The sequence below is a fragment of the Heterodontus francisci genome, chromosome 36, assembly GCF_036365525.1.
Source record: "Heterodontus francisci isolate sHetFra1 chromosome 36, sHetFra1.hap1, whole genome shotgun sequence".
In the NCBI taxonomy this organism is placed as follows: Eukaryota; Metazoa; Chordata; class Chondrichthyes; order Heterodontiformes; family Heterodontidae; genus Heterodontus; species Heterodontus francisci.
The window spans coordinates 14,990,262-15,010,524 of NC_090406.1; the positions used below are offsets into that span (position 1 = coordinate 14,990,262).

The 20,263-nt window shown below is 44.5% G+C and overlaps 1 protein-coding gene across 9 annotated transcripts in view; it reads left to right on the forward strand.

Annotated features, from left to right (window-relative positions):
- The window catches only part of LOC137351605 (transducin-like enhancer protein 4), a 194,012-nt gene that overhangs the window by 166,891 nt on the left and 6,858 nt on the right, over window positions 1-20,263 (forward strand). For all 9 annotated transcript variants that reach the window (XM_068016204.1, XM_068016196.1, XM_068016202.1 and 6 more), the window contains 5 exons: window positions 4,898-4,974; window positions 7,424-7,673; window positions 13,568-13,815; window positions 15,548-15,695; window positions 19,599-19,749. In XM_068016204.1, coding sequence (XP_067872305.1) covers window positions 4,898-4,974; window positions 7,424-7,673; window positions 13,568-13,815; window positions 15,548-15,695; window positions 19,599-19,749 — 874 coding nt within the window. The remainder of the gene's footprint in view (window positions 1-4,897; window positions 4,975-7,423; window positions 7,674-13,567; window positions 13,816-15,547; window positions 15,696-19,598; window positions 19,750-20,263) is intronic.

The following is a 20,263-nucleotide window of genomic DNA, read 5'->3' on the forward strand; positions in this document are numbered from 1 at the left end:
CACCACTGCTTCACTTCAGAGCTGGCAGCTTTGTGGCTTCTCTAGAAATGGTGAGCAGTGGAAATCTTCGCAAACGGTCGGGTTAACCTCTCACTCTGAAGTCTCTGGTGGGATCATGCATCAGGAATCCACACACTCCCAGACCATGATTTTCCATACAATTTCCCTTTTTGTGTTCCTGGCTTGTCCAGAAGTGGCACAGTGTCTTTACCCCACTGTCATTACATACAGCAACCAAAGAGAACCTGGGTGAATATAACGAATGGATAAGAATGATTAGAATGTAACTGAGTCGATAGTAACTCTGTACCTGTGTTATCATCATATGTCTCTGGACTGTACAGCTAGACTAATTAAATCCTTTAAAAAAATTCTTTTCAACCAAAGGAATTAAAAAGCTTAAAGCGGCCCAGTAACACATCTAGATAAGAATGTAAAAAACAGGAGCAGGAGTAGGCCATTTGGCTCTTTGAGTCTGCTCTGCCATTCACTAGGATCATGGCTGATCTACCTCGGCCACACCTTCCTGCACTATTCCCATATCCCTTGATCCCCTTAGAGTCCAAAAATCTATCGATTTCTGTCTTGAATATACTCAATGACTGAGCATCTACACCTCTCTGAGGTAGAGAATTCCAAAGTTTCACAGCCCTTAGAGTAAAGAAATTTCTTCTAAATGGCTGACACCTTATTCTGAAACTGGGACCCTTTGTTCTCGACTCCTCAGCCGGGGGAATATCTTCCCAGCATCTACCCTCTCAAGCCCCTTAAGAATTTCGTGTGTTTCAATGAGGTCACCTCTCATTCTTCTAAACTGTAGGGAATATAGGCCTACTCTTCTGAATCTTCTCTCATAGCACAATCCCCTCATCCCAGGTATCAGTCTAGTGAAATTTTGTTGCAGTCTCTCTACGGCAAGTATATCCTTCCTTGGGTAAGGAAGGTTAAGTTAGGTAGTGTAGCAATGTGCTGCATTAAAGAGACAGTTGCTAACTTTATTTTACTGTAACCTCTGACCAGTAAGTGATTAACTTCCTGAACAGTTGGTGATGCAGCGGCTTAAAATACTGCCCTTTCCTCTGAGGAGCTTGGATTTGAATGTAGCTCAGATTAAAACAGGAAAGTTTCCTCACTCTTAATTGCTGTAAGGATCCTATGGGTAATTTCGATCCACTTTTTAGTGGTCATGAGTCCACAGAACAAACCTATTCATAATTGGCATTTTGTGACGCACAATTGGCAACCTCGAAGAGAGAGGCTCGGTTCATGTTTTGCTCTTAGAGTTCCTAATTTCGCCCAGATGTTGGAAAAAAGCATTAAGTGCAATTCAGGTGCTTCCCTGCAGCTAAGAAGAAAGTATTGGGAGACAGCCTGGACTGACAAAATGTGTAGAGTATACTTAATAGTTTCAGGTGAATTTTATGGAGGGGTCACTGGTTGGGAATGAAACAGATCTTGAGTTTTTGTCCCCGCACTGTTAGTAATGAGAGCTCTCTGATCCAGTGGGAGCAATTAGAACCTAACCCACTCATTGGGAAGCTGGTGGGATCAGGTTTACACTCCCACTCGATTTTACTCCCCATTGAAGTCAGTGGGAAAATAGGATCAGGAAGGCTGTAAAACCAGTGTTCCACCCGATCTCAAGGGTTTCCCATGACTTGCATTATAATTGCCCCCAGTGTCACTCAGCCAACTGCAGAGTAGAGCTTTTTCTGCCCAGCCACAACCTCAGCAGAGCAACCCACTACTGCACAAGTGTGAAATTGTCCACTTCCTCTCTGAGTGGGATTACCAATGCTGTGCCAGCAAGTGCCAAATTTAGCTGTGTGTTCATACCCACTAGGAAATGGGTTGGAATTTGCCCATAGGATCTCTACAGACAAGCAGACACAGGAGACTTTCATCTCACCAATCAGGGCTAGATTTGCAACTTGGCCCCAAAGTTGAAAGGTCAGTGTGGCCACCTAGCTAGCCCATAAGTTGCTTCCATTAGAGAACAGCGCAGCTAGAATGATTTGACATCCAGGCCACTGTTTTTTGCTACAATAAAACATTTACTGTTCCCAACCTACTGTATTTGCACGTAAGGGTGAGCAAATTATGTGCTGAGCATTCACGTGGTCAATGAGGGGAGATTAACTGTGTGGGGGAGGGGTGGGGTTGGTTCCGGTGTAACTCATGGTTGAGGGAGATGCAGAATGTTGTACCCCTTTACTGATCTTTTAGTTAAATCTTTACCGGGTAGGGCTGGGTACTAAATATTCCTGGATACAAGGTGCTCAGGAAAGAAAGGAGGGTGGGTAGCAGTATTGATTAAGAGAACATTACAGTGCTGAAGAGAGAGGATGTCCTAGAAGGGTCAAGGACAGAATCTATTTGATTAGACTAGGAAACAATGGAGGTACCAGTACATCGCTGGGTGTATTCTATAGACCACCAACTAGTGGGAAAGATATAGAGGAACAAATTGTTCATCCTAATATAGACTGGCATAGTAATAGTGTAAGGGGCAGAGAGGGGCAAGAGTTTCTAGATTGTGTACAGGAGAATTTTCTACATCAGTATGTTTCCAGGCCAACGAGGAAGGAGGCATTGTTGGATTTGGTTCTGGGGAATAAGGTGGGTGAAGTGAATCAAGTGTCAGTGGGAGAACATTTAGGGGTCAGTGACTATAGCATCAAAAGGTTTAGATTAGCTATGGAAAAGGAGAAGGTGTAATTCAGAGTAAAAATAATTAACTGGGGGAGGGCCAACATCCATGGGGTGAGAACAGATCTGGTACGGGTACATTGGAGTCAAAGATTGGCAGGCAAAATGGTAACTGAACAATGGGCTGCCTTTAAAGAGGAAATAGATCATGTACAGTCAAGGTACATTCCCACGATGGGGAAAGGTAGGGCAAACAAAATCAGAGCTCCCTGGATGATGAAAGAGATGGAGGGTAAGATGAAACAGAAGAAGGGTGGATCTGAAGATGTCAGGTGGATAATACAGTTGAGAACTAGGCTGAATATAAAAAGTTCAGAGGGGAAGTGAAAAAACAAATAGGAGAAGCAAAGAGACTGTCAGCTAACATAAAAGGGAATCCAAAAGTCTTCTGTAGGTGTATAAATAGAAAAGAGTGGTAAAAGGAGGAGTGGGGCCGATGAGGGACCTAAATGGGGATTTACACATGGAGGCAGGGGGCATGGCTGAGGTACTAAATGAGTACTTTACATCTGTCTTTGTCAAGGAAGAAGGTGTTGCTCAAGTCATAGTGAAAGAGGAGGTAGTTGAGACACTGGATGGACTAAAAATTGATAACGAGGAGGCATTAGATACGTGGCCTGTACTTAAAGTTGATAAGGCACCAGTACTGGAAGAGATGCATCCAAGGATGCTGAGGGAAATTAGGGAAGAAATTGTGGAGGCACTGACCATAATCTTCCAATCCTCCTTAGATGGTTGCAGGGGACTAGGGAATTGCAAATGCTATACCCTTGTTCAAAAAAGGGTGTAAGGATAAACCAGCAACTACAGTCCAGTTGGACAAATGTGGATTAATTAAGGAAAGCCAGTATGGATTTGTTAAGGGCAAATCTTGTTTCACTAACTTGCTTGGGTTTTTTGATGATGTAACAGAGAGGGTTGATGAGGGTAATGTTGTTGATGTGATGTACGTAGACTTCCAAAAGGCTTTTGATAAAGGGCCACATAACAGTCTTGTCAGTAAAGTTAGAGCCCATGGAATAAAAGGGACAGTAGCAGCATGGATACGAAATTGGCTGAGTGACAGGGAACAGAGAGTAGTGGTGAACGGTTGTTTTTCAGGAAGGTATAGAGTGGGGTTCCCCAGGAATCGGTGTTAGGATGCTTGCCTTTCTTGATATATAATAATGACCTAGTCAAGGGTGTATAGGGTATAATTTCAAAATTAGCAGATTGACACAAAACTTGGAAGTATTGTGACCTTTAAGGAGGATAGTGATAAACTTGGAAAGGACATAGAAGGCTGGTGGAATGGGTGGACAAGTGGCAGATGAAATTTAATGCAGAGAATTGTGAAGGGATTCATTTTGGTAGGAAGACTGAGGAGATGCAATATAGATTAAAGGGTACAATTCTAAAGGGGGATGCGAAAGCAGAGGGACCTGGGGGTATATGTGCATAAACCATTGAAGGTGGCAGGGCAGGTTGAGAAAGCTGTTAATAAAGCATACAGGATCCTGGGCTAATTAATAGGGACATAGAGTACAGAAACAAGGAAATTATGATAAACCTGCATAAAACTCTGGTTCAGCCTCAACTGAAGTATTTTGTCCAGTTTTGGGCACAACACTTTAGGAAGGATGTGAAGGCGTTAGCAAGGGTACAGAAAAGATACACAGAAATGGTTCAGGGATCAGGAACTTCTGTTACGTGGATAGATTGGATAAGCTGGGTTTGTTCTCCATGGAGAAGAGAAGATTAAGAGATTTGATAAAGGTGTTCAAAATCATGAGGGGTCTGGACAAAGTAGCTAGGGAGAAACTGTTCCCATTGGCGGAAGGATCCAGAACCAGAGGACACTGATATAAGGTGACAGGCAAAAGAAGCAATGGTGACATGAGGAAAAGCTTTTTTATGCAGCGGGTGTTTAGGATCTGGAATGTGCTGCCTGAGAGTGCAGTGGAGGCAGATTCAATCATGGCTTTCAAAAGGGAATTGGATAATTATCTGGAAAAAAAGTTTGCAGTGCTAAAGGGAAAAGGCAGAGGAGAGGTACTAGATGAGCTGCTCTTGCAGAGAGCCAGCATGGATATGATTGGCTGAATGGCCTCCTTCTGTGCTGTAACCATTCTATGATTCTACATTCCAGTGCTTTGATATGCATGGTAATCCCAACCACAGCTGACACAAATTATTTCTGTGCTTTCAGGTTGCCTTTGACTCACATCCTCATATGCGAGCTTCAGGACTTCCTCCTAGCCTGCCCACGATTCCTGGGGGAAAACCGTGAGTTTCATTTACTGGGCCACATACCGAGCGTGTAGTGTAAACTAAAACTCTTGATTTCTCGGAACCCGAGTTGCAACTTTTCTTTGAAAATCTTTTTTTTCCTCTTGCTCTGTTAGTTTAAATTGTCGAGGCTTTTGAGGCCTGTATTCTGCAAATTAATCTTTCTCTAATAACAGTGTGCTACCTGTGCCCATCAGATATGAGGCCTGTCAAATGTTCACGTAGCTGGAAACTAGCTTTATAATCACTTGGAATTACTAGTAGCCCTCATCTGAATTTTTCTCATTCGAACCTCCAGTTGAGGGCTTTGGGGCCAATCATCCATTTCCATGAAGGACATTGCTGTTCAGGCCTGCAAAGGAATGAGGCAACCTCCCCTATAGTGCAAAGTCAGCTTGTGTTATTTTGACCACATGTCCCTGTATTTAGCTTATGTGTCGCACTGTGAAAGCAGAGCAAAGGCGGGAGTTGGGGGTTCTGGACCAGAAACCAGTCAAGGGTTGCTGGCTGCTATTCAGCAATGGCATGTTTTTCTGACATGGAGGGCAGTGAAAGGATGGGACGGAGGAGGCACCAGGCAGGGTGTTGAGGTGCTGTAAACTTTTTTTAATCAGGCCATCCCTTCAGTCCCATTTGCAAACAGGCACAGAGTTACCTGGAGTGCTGGTCGAACACATTGTCCAGCTGCATTGAAGTCGGCAGCTGTGTTTGCTGACAACACAACCACTAGATGGCGCAGTACTGGCACATAGAACCATAGAAAAGTTACAGTACAGAAGGAGGCCATTCAGCCCATCGTGTCTGCACAGGCTGGAAAAAATGAGCTGCCCACTCTAATGCCACCTTCCAGCACCTGGTCCATAGCCTTGCAGGTTACAGCACTTCAGGTGCAGGTCCATGCGTAAATGCAGTCTGATCGACTGAAATGTCACTGTCTGCAACATCTCATACAGCTGCCAGTAATAAAAATGGCACTGCTAAATTTGACACAAAGAAACAAATTGAACCTAAACCCCCTCACCGCTCAATGGCCGTGATCGCTGCCTCAATTGCGGCGTTCCGTTTCCCGCTCCCTCCCACTATTGCCGCTTCTCTTCCCTGCTCCCTCCCCCATGCTTCAGACTGCTTGCTGTTCTCTCCCGTGCCCGTTTGCTCGCCGTTCCCTCCTGCTGCCTACTCCCCACCTCGCCGCCCAGAGAAGTGGCGGGGGTGTGCGAGCGGCGAGCAGGCGGGAGCGGCGGGATGGTGCGGCGAGCAAGCGGGAGCGGTCTCATGCAGGCAGGCATGGGAGAGAACGGTGGGAGGGAGCAGCGATTGAGGGTCAATAGCGGGAGGGAGCGGGGTACTGTTGGAGGGGATGACGGTGGCAATCACAGCCATTAAGGGGTGAAGCAACACTCGGATGTGAATATGTCTGACATCAGTACGCGATGATGTAGACGCGTGCATGCGCGGACCCATACTGGCGAGCTGGCAAACGGTCGGACGCACTGATGACGTCCCTGATCGCTCTGCGCATACTCTGCGTTGTCAGGAGACACTCCGAAAATAAAACAAAATACTGTGGATGCTGGAAATCTGAAATAAAAACAGAAATGCTGGAAATACACAGCACTTTGATAGTCTGGTTCCTGAGTTAATAATGAGTATGCTATTATGTTCATAGAAATATCTAAGTTCATTATTCCAATGAAGGTGTTAATCTATCTTAACTAAATACTACTATCATACAGTGACTTCAATCCCTGAATCTCTTAGTGCAGACTTAAATTCTGATTGTTTTGGGATCATTGTTAGTTACCAGTGAAATTTTTTGTAGAAATTGTTGACTTGTATCGGGTTTAAGAGGGTTAATTAACAAAGGAATTTCCAATCTAATTCATAGACAGTAGGACAGAATTCTGCAGTCTGGGCTGAACTGAATCTTGACCCTATATTGGTAATGAGCAGATCAGGAGGCCAATCTAGTTCATGGGTGAGTCTCGACAGAGACAGCTGGCATGCTATTTGACTATGGAGCGAAACACAACCAGCCTTTTCCTACAGTGGGCACAGTATCGGGGTTGATTATTCCCAATATAGCACAATGTCCACAGACACAGGGGTTGCCCAATAGCAATCAGGAGTGAGAGGCTTGTCTGAAATGTTCAACTCCCTAACCCAGGGGCACTTGAAGATAATTGCAATTCCTCAATATTGTTCAAAGATAAGCTATCTGCGCACAGATTAGGAATCAAACCTGGAGCCTGTGGTAGAAACATAGAAAAAAATCACAGCACAGAATGAGGCCATTCAGCCCATTGTGTCCGTGCTGGCTCTAGTTTAGTGGTCCCCCGAATGAGTGTCTTGGCTGTTAACCCGCAAGTACATTAAAGGGACAGGGTCGACGTTTAAAATAGGCTGTTTGCTTTTGTTTTTGTTCTAAATCCCTGCCTTTCGATCCCAGAGCCTACTCCTTCCACGTCAGTGCCGACAGTCAGATGCAGCCAGTCCCGTTCCCTCACGATGCCTTGGTTGGACCAGGGATACCTCGTCATGCTCGGCAGATCAATAATCTGAATCACGGGGAAGTGGTGTGTGCAGTTACTGTCAGCAACCCCATGAGGCATGTGTACACGGGGGGCAAAGGGTGCGTGAAGGTGTGGGACATCAGCCAACCTGGAAGTAAAAGTCCCGTCTCCCAGCTCGACTGCCTGGTAAGACAACATCACTCTCATTCATAATTTATTTGTTAATCATTATATGGCCTGTAGCATACGCCGTATCTAGAAGAACAAAGGAAGAAAGAATGAGCATTTATTGCAGCTTATTAAGTCCTCGGGGAATTCTAGAGTACGTCATATCTTTTGAAGTGTAGTTAAGGTTGTTATGTAGTCAATTGTGGCAGTCAGTGTGCACAGCAAGATTCCACCACTGCAAATGAGGTGCCCAATCAGTTAACATGTTTTGGTGGTGCTGATTAAGGAAAATGTTGGCCAGGACACTGAGAGAACTTCCTATTGTTCTTCGAATATTTGCATGGGATCTTTTACATCCACCTGAATAAGGCAGGCCTAAAGTTTGGTCTAAAAATGCGCATCTCCAGCAGTACTGCACTCCCTCAGTACTGCACTTATGTGCCAGCCTAGACTATGGGCTGAAGTCTCTTGAGTACAGCTTGAACCCACACTCTCTGATTTAGAGATGACAGCATTACCAACAGATCTAAGCTGAAGTAAGGGCTAAAGCAACCAATTATTGATTGATATGTTTCCAGTTTTTCTCCACTTTGATCATCGTTCTCTACCCTTTTCTCCTGACTTCCCCAACCAAGATGCCAAGCAGGAAAGCCATTCGTGGGCCTTCAGCAGGCCTTTTCCTTGGCCTGTCTGACAAAGCTGCTTCACGCACGAGCAGCCAAAGACAATTCTGAAATTGCCTTTGTCCCCCCTGTGGGTGAGTGCATGGTGCCCTCTTTCAGGTCAGGAATAACCATGTGGAGAGTGCCAGGTACGACAGTGCATCCGACTACTCTGTGGTACAGTGCATTGGACTTGCACCATATTGGGTAGGCAGATTGTGTAATATTACTTGTCCTTTGGTGTATGATCTGTTGTTAAAAATCACAGGACTACAAGTAATATCCAAAATAAAAGTGTGTTTTATTATAACTGAACTGGAATATATATACACAAAGGTAACTGCATGAGCTAGGCTTGAACATGTCTTACTATGTCAGGCTCCACCCACAACTGACTGGTCATGTGTGACTCAACATCACTTCCTCTGATGATCTGCACTTGCAGTTCTTAAGGTCCAGTCTTAAGGTTGTTCCTTATTAAGGTCATCCACAACAGATTGCAGGTCGAACTGAGACCCTACCAGGATTCACTGAAGATCTGTGTTCTAGGGTGGAATTTTATGCTCTCCCCCGTGGCGGGTTTGGGGGAGGGGGTGGGGGAGGGGGGGTTGGGGTTGGTGGGGGGGCCACCATTCCACTTCCACCAAAATTTAATCCGGGTTGGGAAGGCCTGTGAACGGCCTGCCCATCCTGCCGCCAATTGGGGCCCTTAACTGGGTAATTAAACGCTAATTAAGAGCCTCTTCCCACCACAGTCGCAATTACCCGTGCGGTGGGCGGCCCTGTCACCGCAGGGGAAGCATGGCATGGAAATCTGTGGGGGCTGTTGCCCGGCTTGGCGGGGGGTTGCGGGGCGGTGGGGGTCCCACACTCAAAGGCATTTCGTGCCTGAAGGAAGGACCTGGCATCAGGAATGGAGGTCCTGCTGAGGGCCAACCCCCTGCCCTTGCTTCCGACCCATTTCCACTCCTCCCCTGCGACCCCCATCCACGAGACCCCTCCTGCCCTGACCTACCTTAAGCCTGGTTCCAGCCCCATTGTTCAGTGTCTGGTCGCTGCAGCTACAGCAGTAGCCGCCACCTCCGTGGTGGTGCTACAGCTGCTGGCCTCTGATTGCAAGGCCAGGACTTCCAGCGGTGGGATCCTCAATTGTACAGAAGGCCCACTGCTGTCGAGTTAAGTGCCTGATTGGCACTAAATTCAGCGGGTCTTCAGTACAAGAGCCGATGCTGGGATCTCGGAATCGGTTTCCCCCTGCGCCGAGACCCCCGCTGCCAGCACAAAATTCCACCCCTTGTCTCACAGTGGTGTATTCACGTTTCCCTCACGGTGCTAATGCTGACAAATGCAAGATTTTCCTACATTGGGCACAGTATCGGTGTTGATTATTCCCACTATAGAGCAAGACACTGCAGATGCTGGAAATTTAAACGCTAGAAACACTCAGCAGGTCAGTCAGCATCTCTGGAGAGACACGGACAAGTTTATGTTTCAGGTGGGAACCCTTCGCATTTCCGAAGAACAATACGCACCCGAAATGTTAACTTGAGTCCTTTCTCCACAGATGCTGAATGACCTGTTTGTTTATTTCCAAGTGTGGTACAGTGTGGTTCAATCTCTCTGCTCAGCCCCAACAAGATACTCCAAATCCACCAGCAACATCTGACCCAATGTGAACTTTCTATTTGCTACACCAGTTATCCCTGTGCCCTCTTTGCCAATTGTTACTAAATTATGGGCAATTCTGTGCTGCAGACTTGCAGCAATTCTGAATGGACTCAAATTGCCCAAAGGTGTTTCACTTAAGTCCACTAATACAGCCAGAAAGATAAGATGTGCTAATCCATTACATTGGCTTTTCTGCACTAGTCATACATCCTGCCAGCTGTGGCTCAGTTGGTAGTACTCTTGTTTGAGTCAGAAGGTTCAAGCCCTGCTCTCGGCTGATGCTGCTAGTGCAGCCCTGAGGGAGTGCTGCACTATCTGAGGTGCCGCCTTTCAAATGAGATGTTAAACTAAGGCCTTGTCTCCCCTCTCGGGTTGATGTAAATGATCCCTTGGTGCTATTTTGAAGAGTGCTGTGCTATCCTGGCCAAGATTTGTCCCTCAACCAACATCATTAAAACAGATTATCTGGTCATTACCACATTGCTGTTTGTGGGATCTTGCTGTGCACAAATTGGCTGCTGTGTTTCCTACATTGCAGCAGTGACTACAACAATTCAGAAGGGCTTTGTAAGCTGTAAAGTGCTTTGGGGTGTCCTGAGGTTGTGAAAAGTGCTATATAAATGCAAGAATTTTTCCTTATCCTATGTTTAGACTTGGAACACTACAATTCAGTGAGTGGCTCATTGATGGAGATGCTTGCACTTCATTCTCCCATTAGAAATAACGGGTGGGAGAGTGGCAGTGAAACTTCTTGTGCCCAATACATTTTGCTGTACTACTGCTCTCTCATTATTAGTCAGAGGAAACTGCGGGTGGGTGTGTTACAGTAATTCTACGCAATCTTTTTCACATTGGTGAGATGTCTGACCATCTGGTGCCTGATAATAAAATAACCAAAGGAAGTGAGAAGATACTCAGAAAGAACTCAAGTGAACAATAAGAAAAGAGAAATAAAAGTAGCTTACGATGGTGGTAAAAGTCTCCAGTATAGAACACCTCGATTTTAAAACTCTCACCCTTGTTTTCAGATCCCTCCACTGTTGTGTGATTGCCTTTAAGAGTGATGTCCCTTTAAGATCTTAGTATGCTAATGAGTTACCTGCCAGGATGCAGCATGTGACTAAAAGCGTGAGGCATTCTGTAACTGTAACACCTAGAGGCAGGTCCTGTAAATAGTTAGCTCTGTACTGTGTTTAATAGTTTAGTTGTAAATAAACCTGTTTGAGATCTTCAACCAACTGTAGTCCATTTCATTTATGTTGCATCAGACAACATAAAAATAAGTCATTATATGGTGGCATGCGAAGTAACAGAGTATGTTAGCAGGCTGGAGGGAGGCAGAGTAACAGAAACTGAATGCAGCGAGGGAGAAACGTCAGAAAGAACAGCAACAGATGAGACACAAATTCCCTGAGCAAGAGTTGTCAAACCACTGAGAAGATATATGGACCTTTTGAGCTTCTATATTTGCAAATTTCATAATCTCCATACCTGTGTAAATAATTTTGATATGTAATTTTATGTGCTTTTTTATTGTTAGCATACGAGACTTATCTTCGAAAGCTAATGAGCTATGTGCCAGGATGCAGTCATTTGACTACAAGCCTGAGGCACTCCTTAACTTTAACATCTAGAGGCAGATCCCGTAAATAGTTAGTTTTGTACTGTGTTTAATAATTTAGCTGTAAATAAACCTGTTTGAGATCTTCAACCAGCTGGACTCCACGCATCTCATTTATGTTACATCAGACAACATAAAATAACTCATTACATCCATGGCCTCACCCTCACTAGCTCTGTAATCTCTTCCAGCCCTACAACTCTCTGAGATCTTTGTTCCTCCAATTCTGGCCTCTTCTGCGTCCCTGATTTTCATTACTTCACCATTGGCAGCCGAAACTAAACCCTCGGTTCTGGAATTCCATCCCTCAGCCTCTGCTTAAAAGCTACCTCTTTCACCAAGCTTTTGGTCAGCTGTCCTAATCTCTCTGTATGTGGCTCACTGTTTGCTAACCACTCCTGTGAAGCATCCTGGGACATTTTACGATGCTAAAGGTGCTATATAAATGCAAGTTGATGTTGTACATAGAAGTTAAGCTGTTTCCTATAACATTCAGTTTCATCATTAACCTGACTTGGTGTACTTCATTTCATTCCTGCCATGACACTTTGCCAACAATAATAACAATAGAAAATAACAATGGAAGTGGAAGAAGAAATGTTTTCATTTATATCACATTGTTCACAAACTTAGACCATCCCAAAGTACTTTACAGTCAACGAAGTATGTTTGAAGTGTAGTCACTGCTTTAGTGTAGGAAATGCAGCATGCCAATTTGCACACAGCAAGCTCCCACAAACAGCAGTGTGATATGACCAGGTAATCTGATCTAGTGATGTTGGTTGAGGGATAAGCATTGGCCAGGACACCAGAGAGAACACATCTGCTCCTCTTCGAATCGTGACATGGGATCTTTTATGTCCACCTGATAGAGCAGATGGGACCTTGTTTTAACATCTCATCCAAAAGATGGCACCTCTGACAGTGCAGCACCCTCTCAGTATTGCACTGGAGAGTCAGCCTAGACTTGATGCCAACGATTCAGGAGTGGGACCTGAACACACAAGTTTTTGACTCAGAGACAAGTGTGCTACCGACTAGCCATGGCTGGCACCATCAATAAGAAAAAAGAAACAAAAGTTGCAAAAGAAATAAGAGATAAAAAAAATAGCCTCCGGTATTAAAAAGCCTCGATTTTGGAAGATTTTGAGAGATCTGTAGAAGCAAAGAACTCGCATTAATATAGTACCTTCCTCGTGGCATCTCAAAGTACCTCGCTCCCACCAACTTACTTTTTGTAGTGTAGTCACTGTTACACAGCAATCAATTTGTATATAACAAGGTCCCACAAACTGCAAGTTAGGTAACATAGAAACATAGAAAATAGGAGCAGTAGGCCATTCGGCCCTTCAGGCCTGCTCCGCTATTCAAAAAAGACCACGGCTGATCATCTAATTCAGTACCCTGTTCCTGCTTTCTCCCCATATCCCTTGATCCCTTTGGCATTAATATATCTATCTCCTTCTTGAATATATTTAATGACTTGACCTCCACTGCCTTCTGCAGTAGAGAATTCCACAGGTTCACCATCCTCTGGGTGAAGAAATGTTTCAGTGCTGTATCTCTAAACTAAAAAATAAAAATAAAATTTTAAAAAAAGAAACCTGAATGATTTCCCCGTTTCTAACCCAACGGTGTTGAGGCTAATTGCGTCGCTGAATGCTTGTGAGAAGTGCCTTGGAATGTTGTGTTAAGTTAAAGGTGATATATGAATATAAATAGTTGTTGCCTCTAACCCGCCCTTGAAATCAGCTGATCGAACCTGATTCAGATGGTTGACCGGTTACACTGACAGGGCCAGCAGAAGAACTCGGCCTTATTTTGAAGCATTCACCCAAAATAGATTTTTTAAAAGTACTGAATTCATTTCTGGTGTTTTTTTATTTTAAACAATGCCGGTTAAAAAGGAACCCATTGCAGGGGACCTTCAATCTCACTGTTGCCAATTCCAATATTTCCAGAACCGAGACAACTATATCCGTTCCTGCAAACTTCTCCCAGACGGCCGTACTCTGATAGTGGGTGGCGAGGCCAGCACGCTTTCAATCTGGGACCTGGCAGCACCAACTCCACGCATAAAAGCTGAACTGACGTCATCGGCCCCTGCTTGCTATGCACTCGCCATCAGTCCTGATGCTAAGGTCTGCTTCTCATGTTGCAGTGATGGCAACATTGCCGTGTGGGATTTACATAATCAGACCCTGGTCAGGTAAGGCATAGGTAGGAATGTAGGCAGCCATCTCTTTGTATCTTGCCTATTCTTCCCTGACGATAGTAACTCACAGCTCCAGATGAAGGCAGCCGCCAGTAACCTTTCCTAGTAACCATTGTTTCAGTGGGATAATCAATTGGGAATGGCCATTAAAGGGGAACCTGATCCTGATCCTGACCCAATATCTGCACGTGCATGCTTTCCTTTAGGGATGCCTCTGGATGAGTTTTTGGCTGTGGACTGATTTAATTTAATATTTCAATATTTAGCAGCTGAAAATGTTGGGGGGAGGTGGGGCAATGCCCAGATCAAAAGGTTAGTGCTTTTCGGAATTCTGTATAATTGGAAGTGTCTTTACGTAATGGACGTAGGACAGCGCAGTGGTTAGCACTGCAGCCTCACAGCTCCAGCGACCCGGGTTCAATTCTGGGTACTGCCTGTGTGGAGTTTGCAAGTTCTCCCTGTGACCGCGTGGGTTTTCGCCGGGTGCTCTGGTTTCCTCCCACAGCCAAAGACTTGCAGGTTGATAGGCAAATTGGCCATTGTAAATTGCCCCTGGTGTAGGTAGGTGGTAGGGGAATTGTAGGGATGTGGTAGGAATATGGGATTAATGTAGGATTAGTATAAATGGATGGTTGATGGTCAGCACAGGCTCGGTGGGCCGAAGGGCCTGTTTCAGTGCTGTATCTCTAAAAATAAAAATAAATTAAATTACTTCTGTGTCCTTGGATAAGAAAGCTCTCCAGATTATGGACGTGCTTATCTGGAGTTGACCATATTACAAAGAGTTGTTTTTATTGATAGTCTACGCAAAAGGATAAAATATTGGAATATTGCTGGGAAGAGTCTGCACTGGATGGAACTGATACCTGGATACTTTAGTTGTACTGATTAGAGAAGCACCCATTACAGTTGCTTTTAGCAATGGTATTTACTGTCGGCCTATATTTTCAAAAAAGTATCTTATGAAAGGTTGTATGAGGGAATTCCCAAGCTTAGGACCTAGGCAGCTGAAGGCCGGGAGCAATTAAAATCAGGCTGAGGCCTGAATTGGAGGAGTGCAGAGATCCTGGAGGGTTGTAGGGCTGGAAGAGGTGACAAAGATAGGGGTGAAGGCCATGGAGGGATTTGAACCAAGAAAACCCAGTGAGTAGCTGATTGGTGCAGACTGGAAAATGTCTCGGCTCCGTCCCCCAGCCGGTGATAAATTATTTGATCTGAGACGGAGTAGCAACAGAGGTCGCAGTGGCCCTGGGATAAGGAAAGGGAAAGCTGGCCAGAGTTTTCCATCCTAACCACCTCTGATATTGCACACGCCAGAACATTGGGCAAGCACAGGATCAGCCTTGGCTGTAAGACCCGTGCAGTTGAAAAACATGTTGGTGGTGACCAACATCTGAATAATGGCAAACGAAAGGATGCCAATGCTTATAGGACAAAATTCCAGCACCTTCTGCAGAGAAGGAATGAGAAAAAAATGACTGAAAGATAAAAAAATCAGAGAGCGGGTAGGTGGAAAATCCAGTTTGTTTCACAAGATTGAGAGACCCAGGAGTTGTTTATTGCACTGTTCCATTGGCATTCAACTTGTATAATAGTTGTAGAATCTCGATGATCTCTAACACCCCCATAATATTTGTAGCAAAGGAATCTATTCTCTTGGATATCACACATCTCTCCATAACTGTCTTTTAATTTCCCATTGTCTTTTTATTAATTCTGTATGTAGGCAGTTCCAAGGTCACACAGATGGGGCCAGCTGCATTGACATTTCGAATGACGGGACTAAACTGTGGACTGGTGGCCTGGACAACACAGTAAGGTGCTGGGACCTGAGGGAGGGGCGCCAGCTTCAGCAGCATGACTTTACCTCACAGGTACAGAGCATGAGAAGTAGTATGAGGAGTGAATGGTGGGGGGGGGGGGGCGGGGTCAAATAAGTTCAAAATAATCTATTTTGATTCTAATAATTCCCCTCTCCACTGTCGTTCAGCTACGTGGGACTGCACTCGCCTGGTTTCATTCTTATATATCCAGTCGTAGCCAGGGAATCACCTGCAATGGCTTCTCTTCCTGCTCCTGCACTGTTACCCCTGGTGTCCCCCAAGGATCTCTCCTTGGTCGCCTTCTATTTCTCATCTACATGATGCCCCTTGGCAACATTATCCAAAAACACAGCATTAGTTTCCATATACATGCTGATGACACCCAGCTCTACCTCACCACCACCTCTCTCAATTCATCCACTGTTGCTAAACTATCAGGACTGTTTGTCAGACATCCAGTAGTGGACAAACAGAAATTTCCTCCAACTAAAGCTCTTAGAAATGATAATTCGGGACAAAATTAACAGTCACTTGAACAAATATGGATTAATTAAGGAAAGCCAGCATGGATTTGTTAAGGGAAAATCATGTTTAACTAACTTGCTTGAGTTGTTTTGATGAGGTAACAGAGAGGGTTGACGAGGGTAGTGCGGTTGATATGGTATAGACTTCCAAAAGGCATTTGATAAAGTGCCACATAACAGGCTTGTCAGCAAAGTTAGAGCCCATGGAATAAAAGGGGCAGTAGCAGCATGGATACAAAATTGGCTGAGTCAGGAAGCAGAGAGTAGTGGTGAATGGTAGTTTTTTCAACTGGTGGAAGGTATATAATGGGGTTCCCCAGGGATCATTGTTAGGACCCCTGCTTTTCTTGATGTACATTAATGCTCTAGACTTGAGTGTACAGAGCACATTTTCAGAATTTGCAGGTGACACAAAACTTGTAAGTATTGTGAACTGTGAGGAGTATAGTGATAAACCTCAAGAGAACATAGGCTGGTGGAATGGGTGGACAAGTGGCAAAGGAATTTAATGCAGAAAAGTGTGAAGTGATACATTTTGGTAGGAAGAACGAGGAGAGGCAATATAAAATAAAGGAGTCAGTTCTAAAGGGGTTGCAGGAACAGAGGGACCTGGGTTATATGTGCACAAATTACTGAAGGTGACAGGGCAGGTTGAGAAAGTGGTCAATGAAGCAAACAGGATCCTGGGCTTTATCAATAGAGGCATCGAGTACAATAGAAATCAAGTTATGATAAACCTGTATAAAGCACTGGTTTGGCCTCAACTGGAGCATTGTGTCCAGTTTTGGGCACCACGTATTAGGAAAGATGTGAAGGCATTAGAGAGGGTGCAGAAAAGATTCATGAGAATGGCTCCAGGGATGAAGAACTTCAGTTATGTGGATAAATTGGATATGCTGGGGCTTTTCCCCTTGGAGAAGAAGCAATTAAGAGATTTGGTGGAGGTGTTCAAAATCATGAGGGGTCTGGACAGAGTAGATAGGGAAGGTTTAGGAACCAGAGGACACCAGTTTAAGATAATTGGCAAAAGAAGCAACAGCGACATGAGGAAAAACTATTTTACGCAACAAATAGTTAGGATCTTGAATGTACTACGTGAGAATGTGGTGGAGGCAGATTCAATCGAGGCCCTCAAAAAAGAATTGGATAATTATCTGAGGAGAAACAATTTGCATGGCCACGGGGTAAAGGCAGGGGAATGAGTCTCGGTGAGCTGATCTTGCAGAGAACCAGCATGGACATGATGGGCTGAATGGCCTCATTCTTTGCTATACCCTTTCTATGATTCTAAATATTGGAAAGACCAAAGCCAGCGTCTTCGGTCCCCGCCACAAACTCTGCTCCCTAGCCATCGACTCCATCTATCTCCCTGGAAACTATCTGAGGTTGAGCCAGTGTCATATTTGACCCTGAGGTGAGCTTCCAACCACATATCTGCACCATCACTAAGACCATCTATTTCTACTTGTATCACATCACCTGGTTTCCAACTCTGTTTCAGCTCATCTGCTGCTGAAACCCTCATCCATGCCTTTGATTATAGACTTGATTATTCCAATGCACTACTGGTCAGCCTTCCACATTCTACCATCTATAAACTTGAGGTGATCCAAAACTCTGCTGCCCCTGTCTTAACTCACATCAAATCCCAGTCACCCATGACCTCTGAGCTCGCTGACCTACACTGGCTCCCAGTTAAGCAATGCCTCAATTTTAAAAATCTCATCTTTGTTATCAAATCCCTCCATGGCCTTGCCTCCTCATCATCTTTGTTATCTCCTCTAGCCCTACTACCAATGTTTTCTGCATGCTGTGTGCACAAGCAGCCACTCAGCATTCTGGAAGTTACCATGCAGGTTGCTCAGAAGGTCATCTCCTTTAAGGTAACGCACGTGTTCAGCTGTGCAAAAGAATTTGAAAGTACCGTGTGTTCAAACGAACAGGCCACACACGATGAAGAAAATTTAGAGACGACTCACCCACCGAGATCTCTGTGCTCCTCCAATTCTGGCCTCTCGAGCATCCAGGATTTTAATCACTCCACCATTGGTGGCCGTGCCTTCAATTTCCACGGTTCTAAACTCTGGAATACCCCCCTAAACTTTCCGCCTGTTTACCTCTCTTTCCTCCATTAAGATACTTCTTAAAACCTACCTCTTTGACCAAGCTTTTGGTCATCTGCCCTAATATCTCCTTATGTGGCTGGGTATCAAATTTTATTTAATAATCGCTTCTGCGAAATGCTTTGGGACATTTTACTGCATTAAAGGCACTATATAAATGCAAGTTGTTGTTGTTTTGATATGTTTTTGAAGGATGAATGTTGTCCAGGATACCTATAAAATTCCCTGCTCTTCTCAAATAGAACCATGCGATCTATCACATACAGCAATGCTAGGTTTGTGAAGTTTTACTACCATGTCCGTTTCAAATCTTAAAGTACCAACAGTAAAATTATAGATTTCACATTCCAAACAACTGTAGACGTTTAGAGACCAGACCGAAGTCATAAAGACAGTTATGACTGTGCACAATGCAAAACTAATCTTGCTGCCTTGCTTTCTCTCATAGCCCTGTATCTTCCCCTCTGTCATGAAAGCTAGCCACTCTCCATTTTCCCACCCTTCCTTAAAAGGTACAATGGTATCTAACTCAACTGCTTCCCTGTGACAAGAAGTGTCTAGGTAAAGAAATTTCTCTCAACCCCCCTCTCCTCACTCTCTTCCTACCAAACTTGTCTTGCATCTGGAGAGTGTTGTGAACTCTGTAACACTAGGATGAAGTATTCATTGTTTCTAGTTTGTCAGCACTGGTGGAAGTGGTGAGAGCTCTTTGAAATGCTAAATTATAGTGTATCACACGTGATTCAAGAGTATTGGTTTAAATGCAGTTCTTTTCTATTGAAGTGATATGCTGAATAACCCAACAATAAAACTGACTGTGTAATTGATATTTGCCCTGTTAAGCTCAATGGAACAGTTTAACACCCACGTATTATCTGACGCAAACTATTGGCCGCAGCACAACATGGGAAAAATCCTATTTCAACAAAACCACATCTTTAAAGAAACAGATAATTCTGACTCAGTCGCCACCCAAAATATTAAACTTTGTTAACTGTTTACCGATCCTAATGGATCTGCTATGCATTTGGAGCATTTGCTATTTTTATTCCAACTTTCAGTTTCTTTCTCTGCGGGTAATTTTAACTATGGGCAAAAATATAAAATGGGCGATGTTGATTCAGCTGCCCAGTATATATACTTTTCCTGATTATCATTTGCACTGACTAATCTGATACCGCCCCATTCCAATCTAAGTGGCCAAGGTCAAAACGGCCCTCGATGTGTCTGTAAGTGACCTTTCGGTTCAGTGCACCAATGTTGGATAACAAGACGACATTACTAAAATCCTATTGGTTGCGTTTCAGATTTTCTCCCTGGGTTACTGCCCGACTGGGGAGTGGCTAGCTGTTGGGATGGAGAGCAGCAACGTCGAAGTTTTACACGTCAACAAGCCAGATAAATACCAACTTCACTTACACGAGAGCTGCGTGCTGTCCCTCAAGTTTGCCTGTTGCGGTAAGAAATGGTCCCTGTCCTTCAGTTGCTGCATTGTATGAAGCTGTGTAGGAGTTGCTGAAGAGAATGTTGTATCTGTGTGAACCTCTTTCTGCCAGTCAGCTCACCCTCATTATAACACTGCTCTAACATTGTAATGTTGTATGTTCCACTTCCTATTAATTCATTCCTGGGATATAGGCATCGCTAGCAAAGCCAATATTTATTGCCCATTCCTCTTTGCCATGAGAAAGTGGTGGTGAGTTGTCGCTACAGTCCATGTGATGAAGGTAGGGTGCTGTTAGGTAGAGAGTTGCAGAATTTTGATCCAGTGGCAATGCAAGAATGTCCAAGTCAGGATGGTGTGTGACATGGAGGGGAACTTGCAGGTGGTGGTCGTCCCATGTGCCTGCTGCCCTTGTCCTTGTAGGTGGTACAGTTTGTGGGTTTGGGAGGTGCTGCTGCAGAAGCCTTGGCAAGTTGTTGCTTTGTATCCTGTGGATAGTACACACTGCAGTCACATGCAGCGGTGATT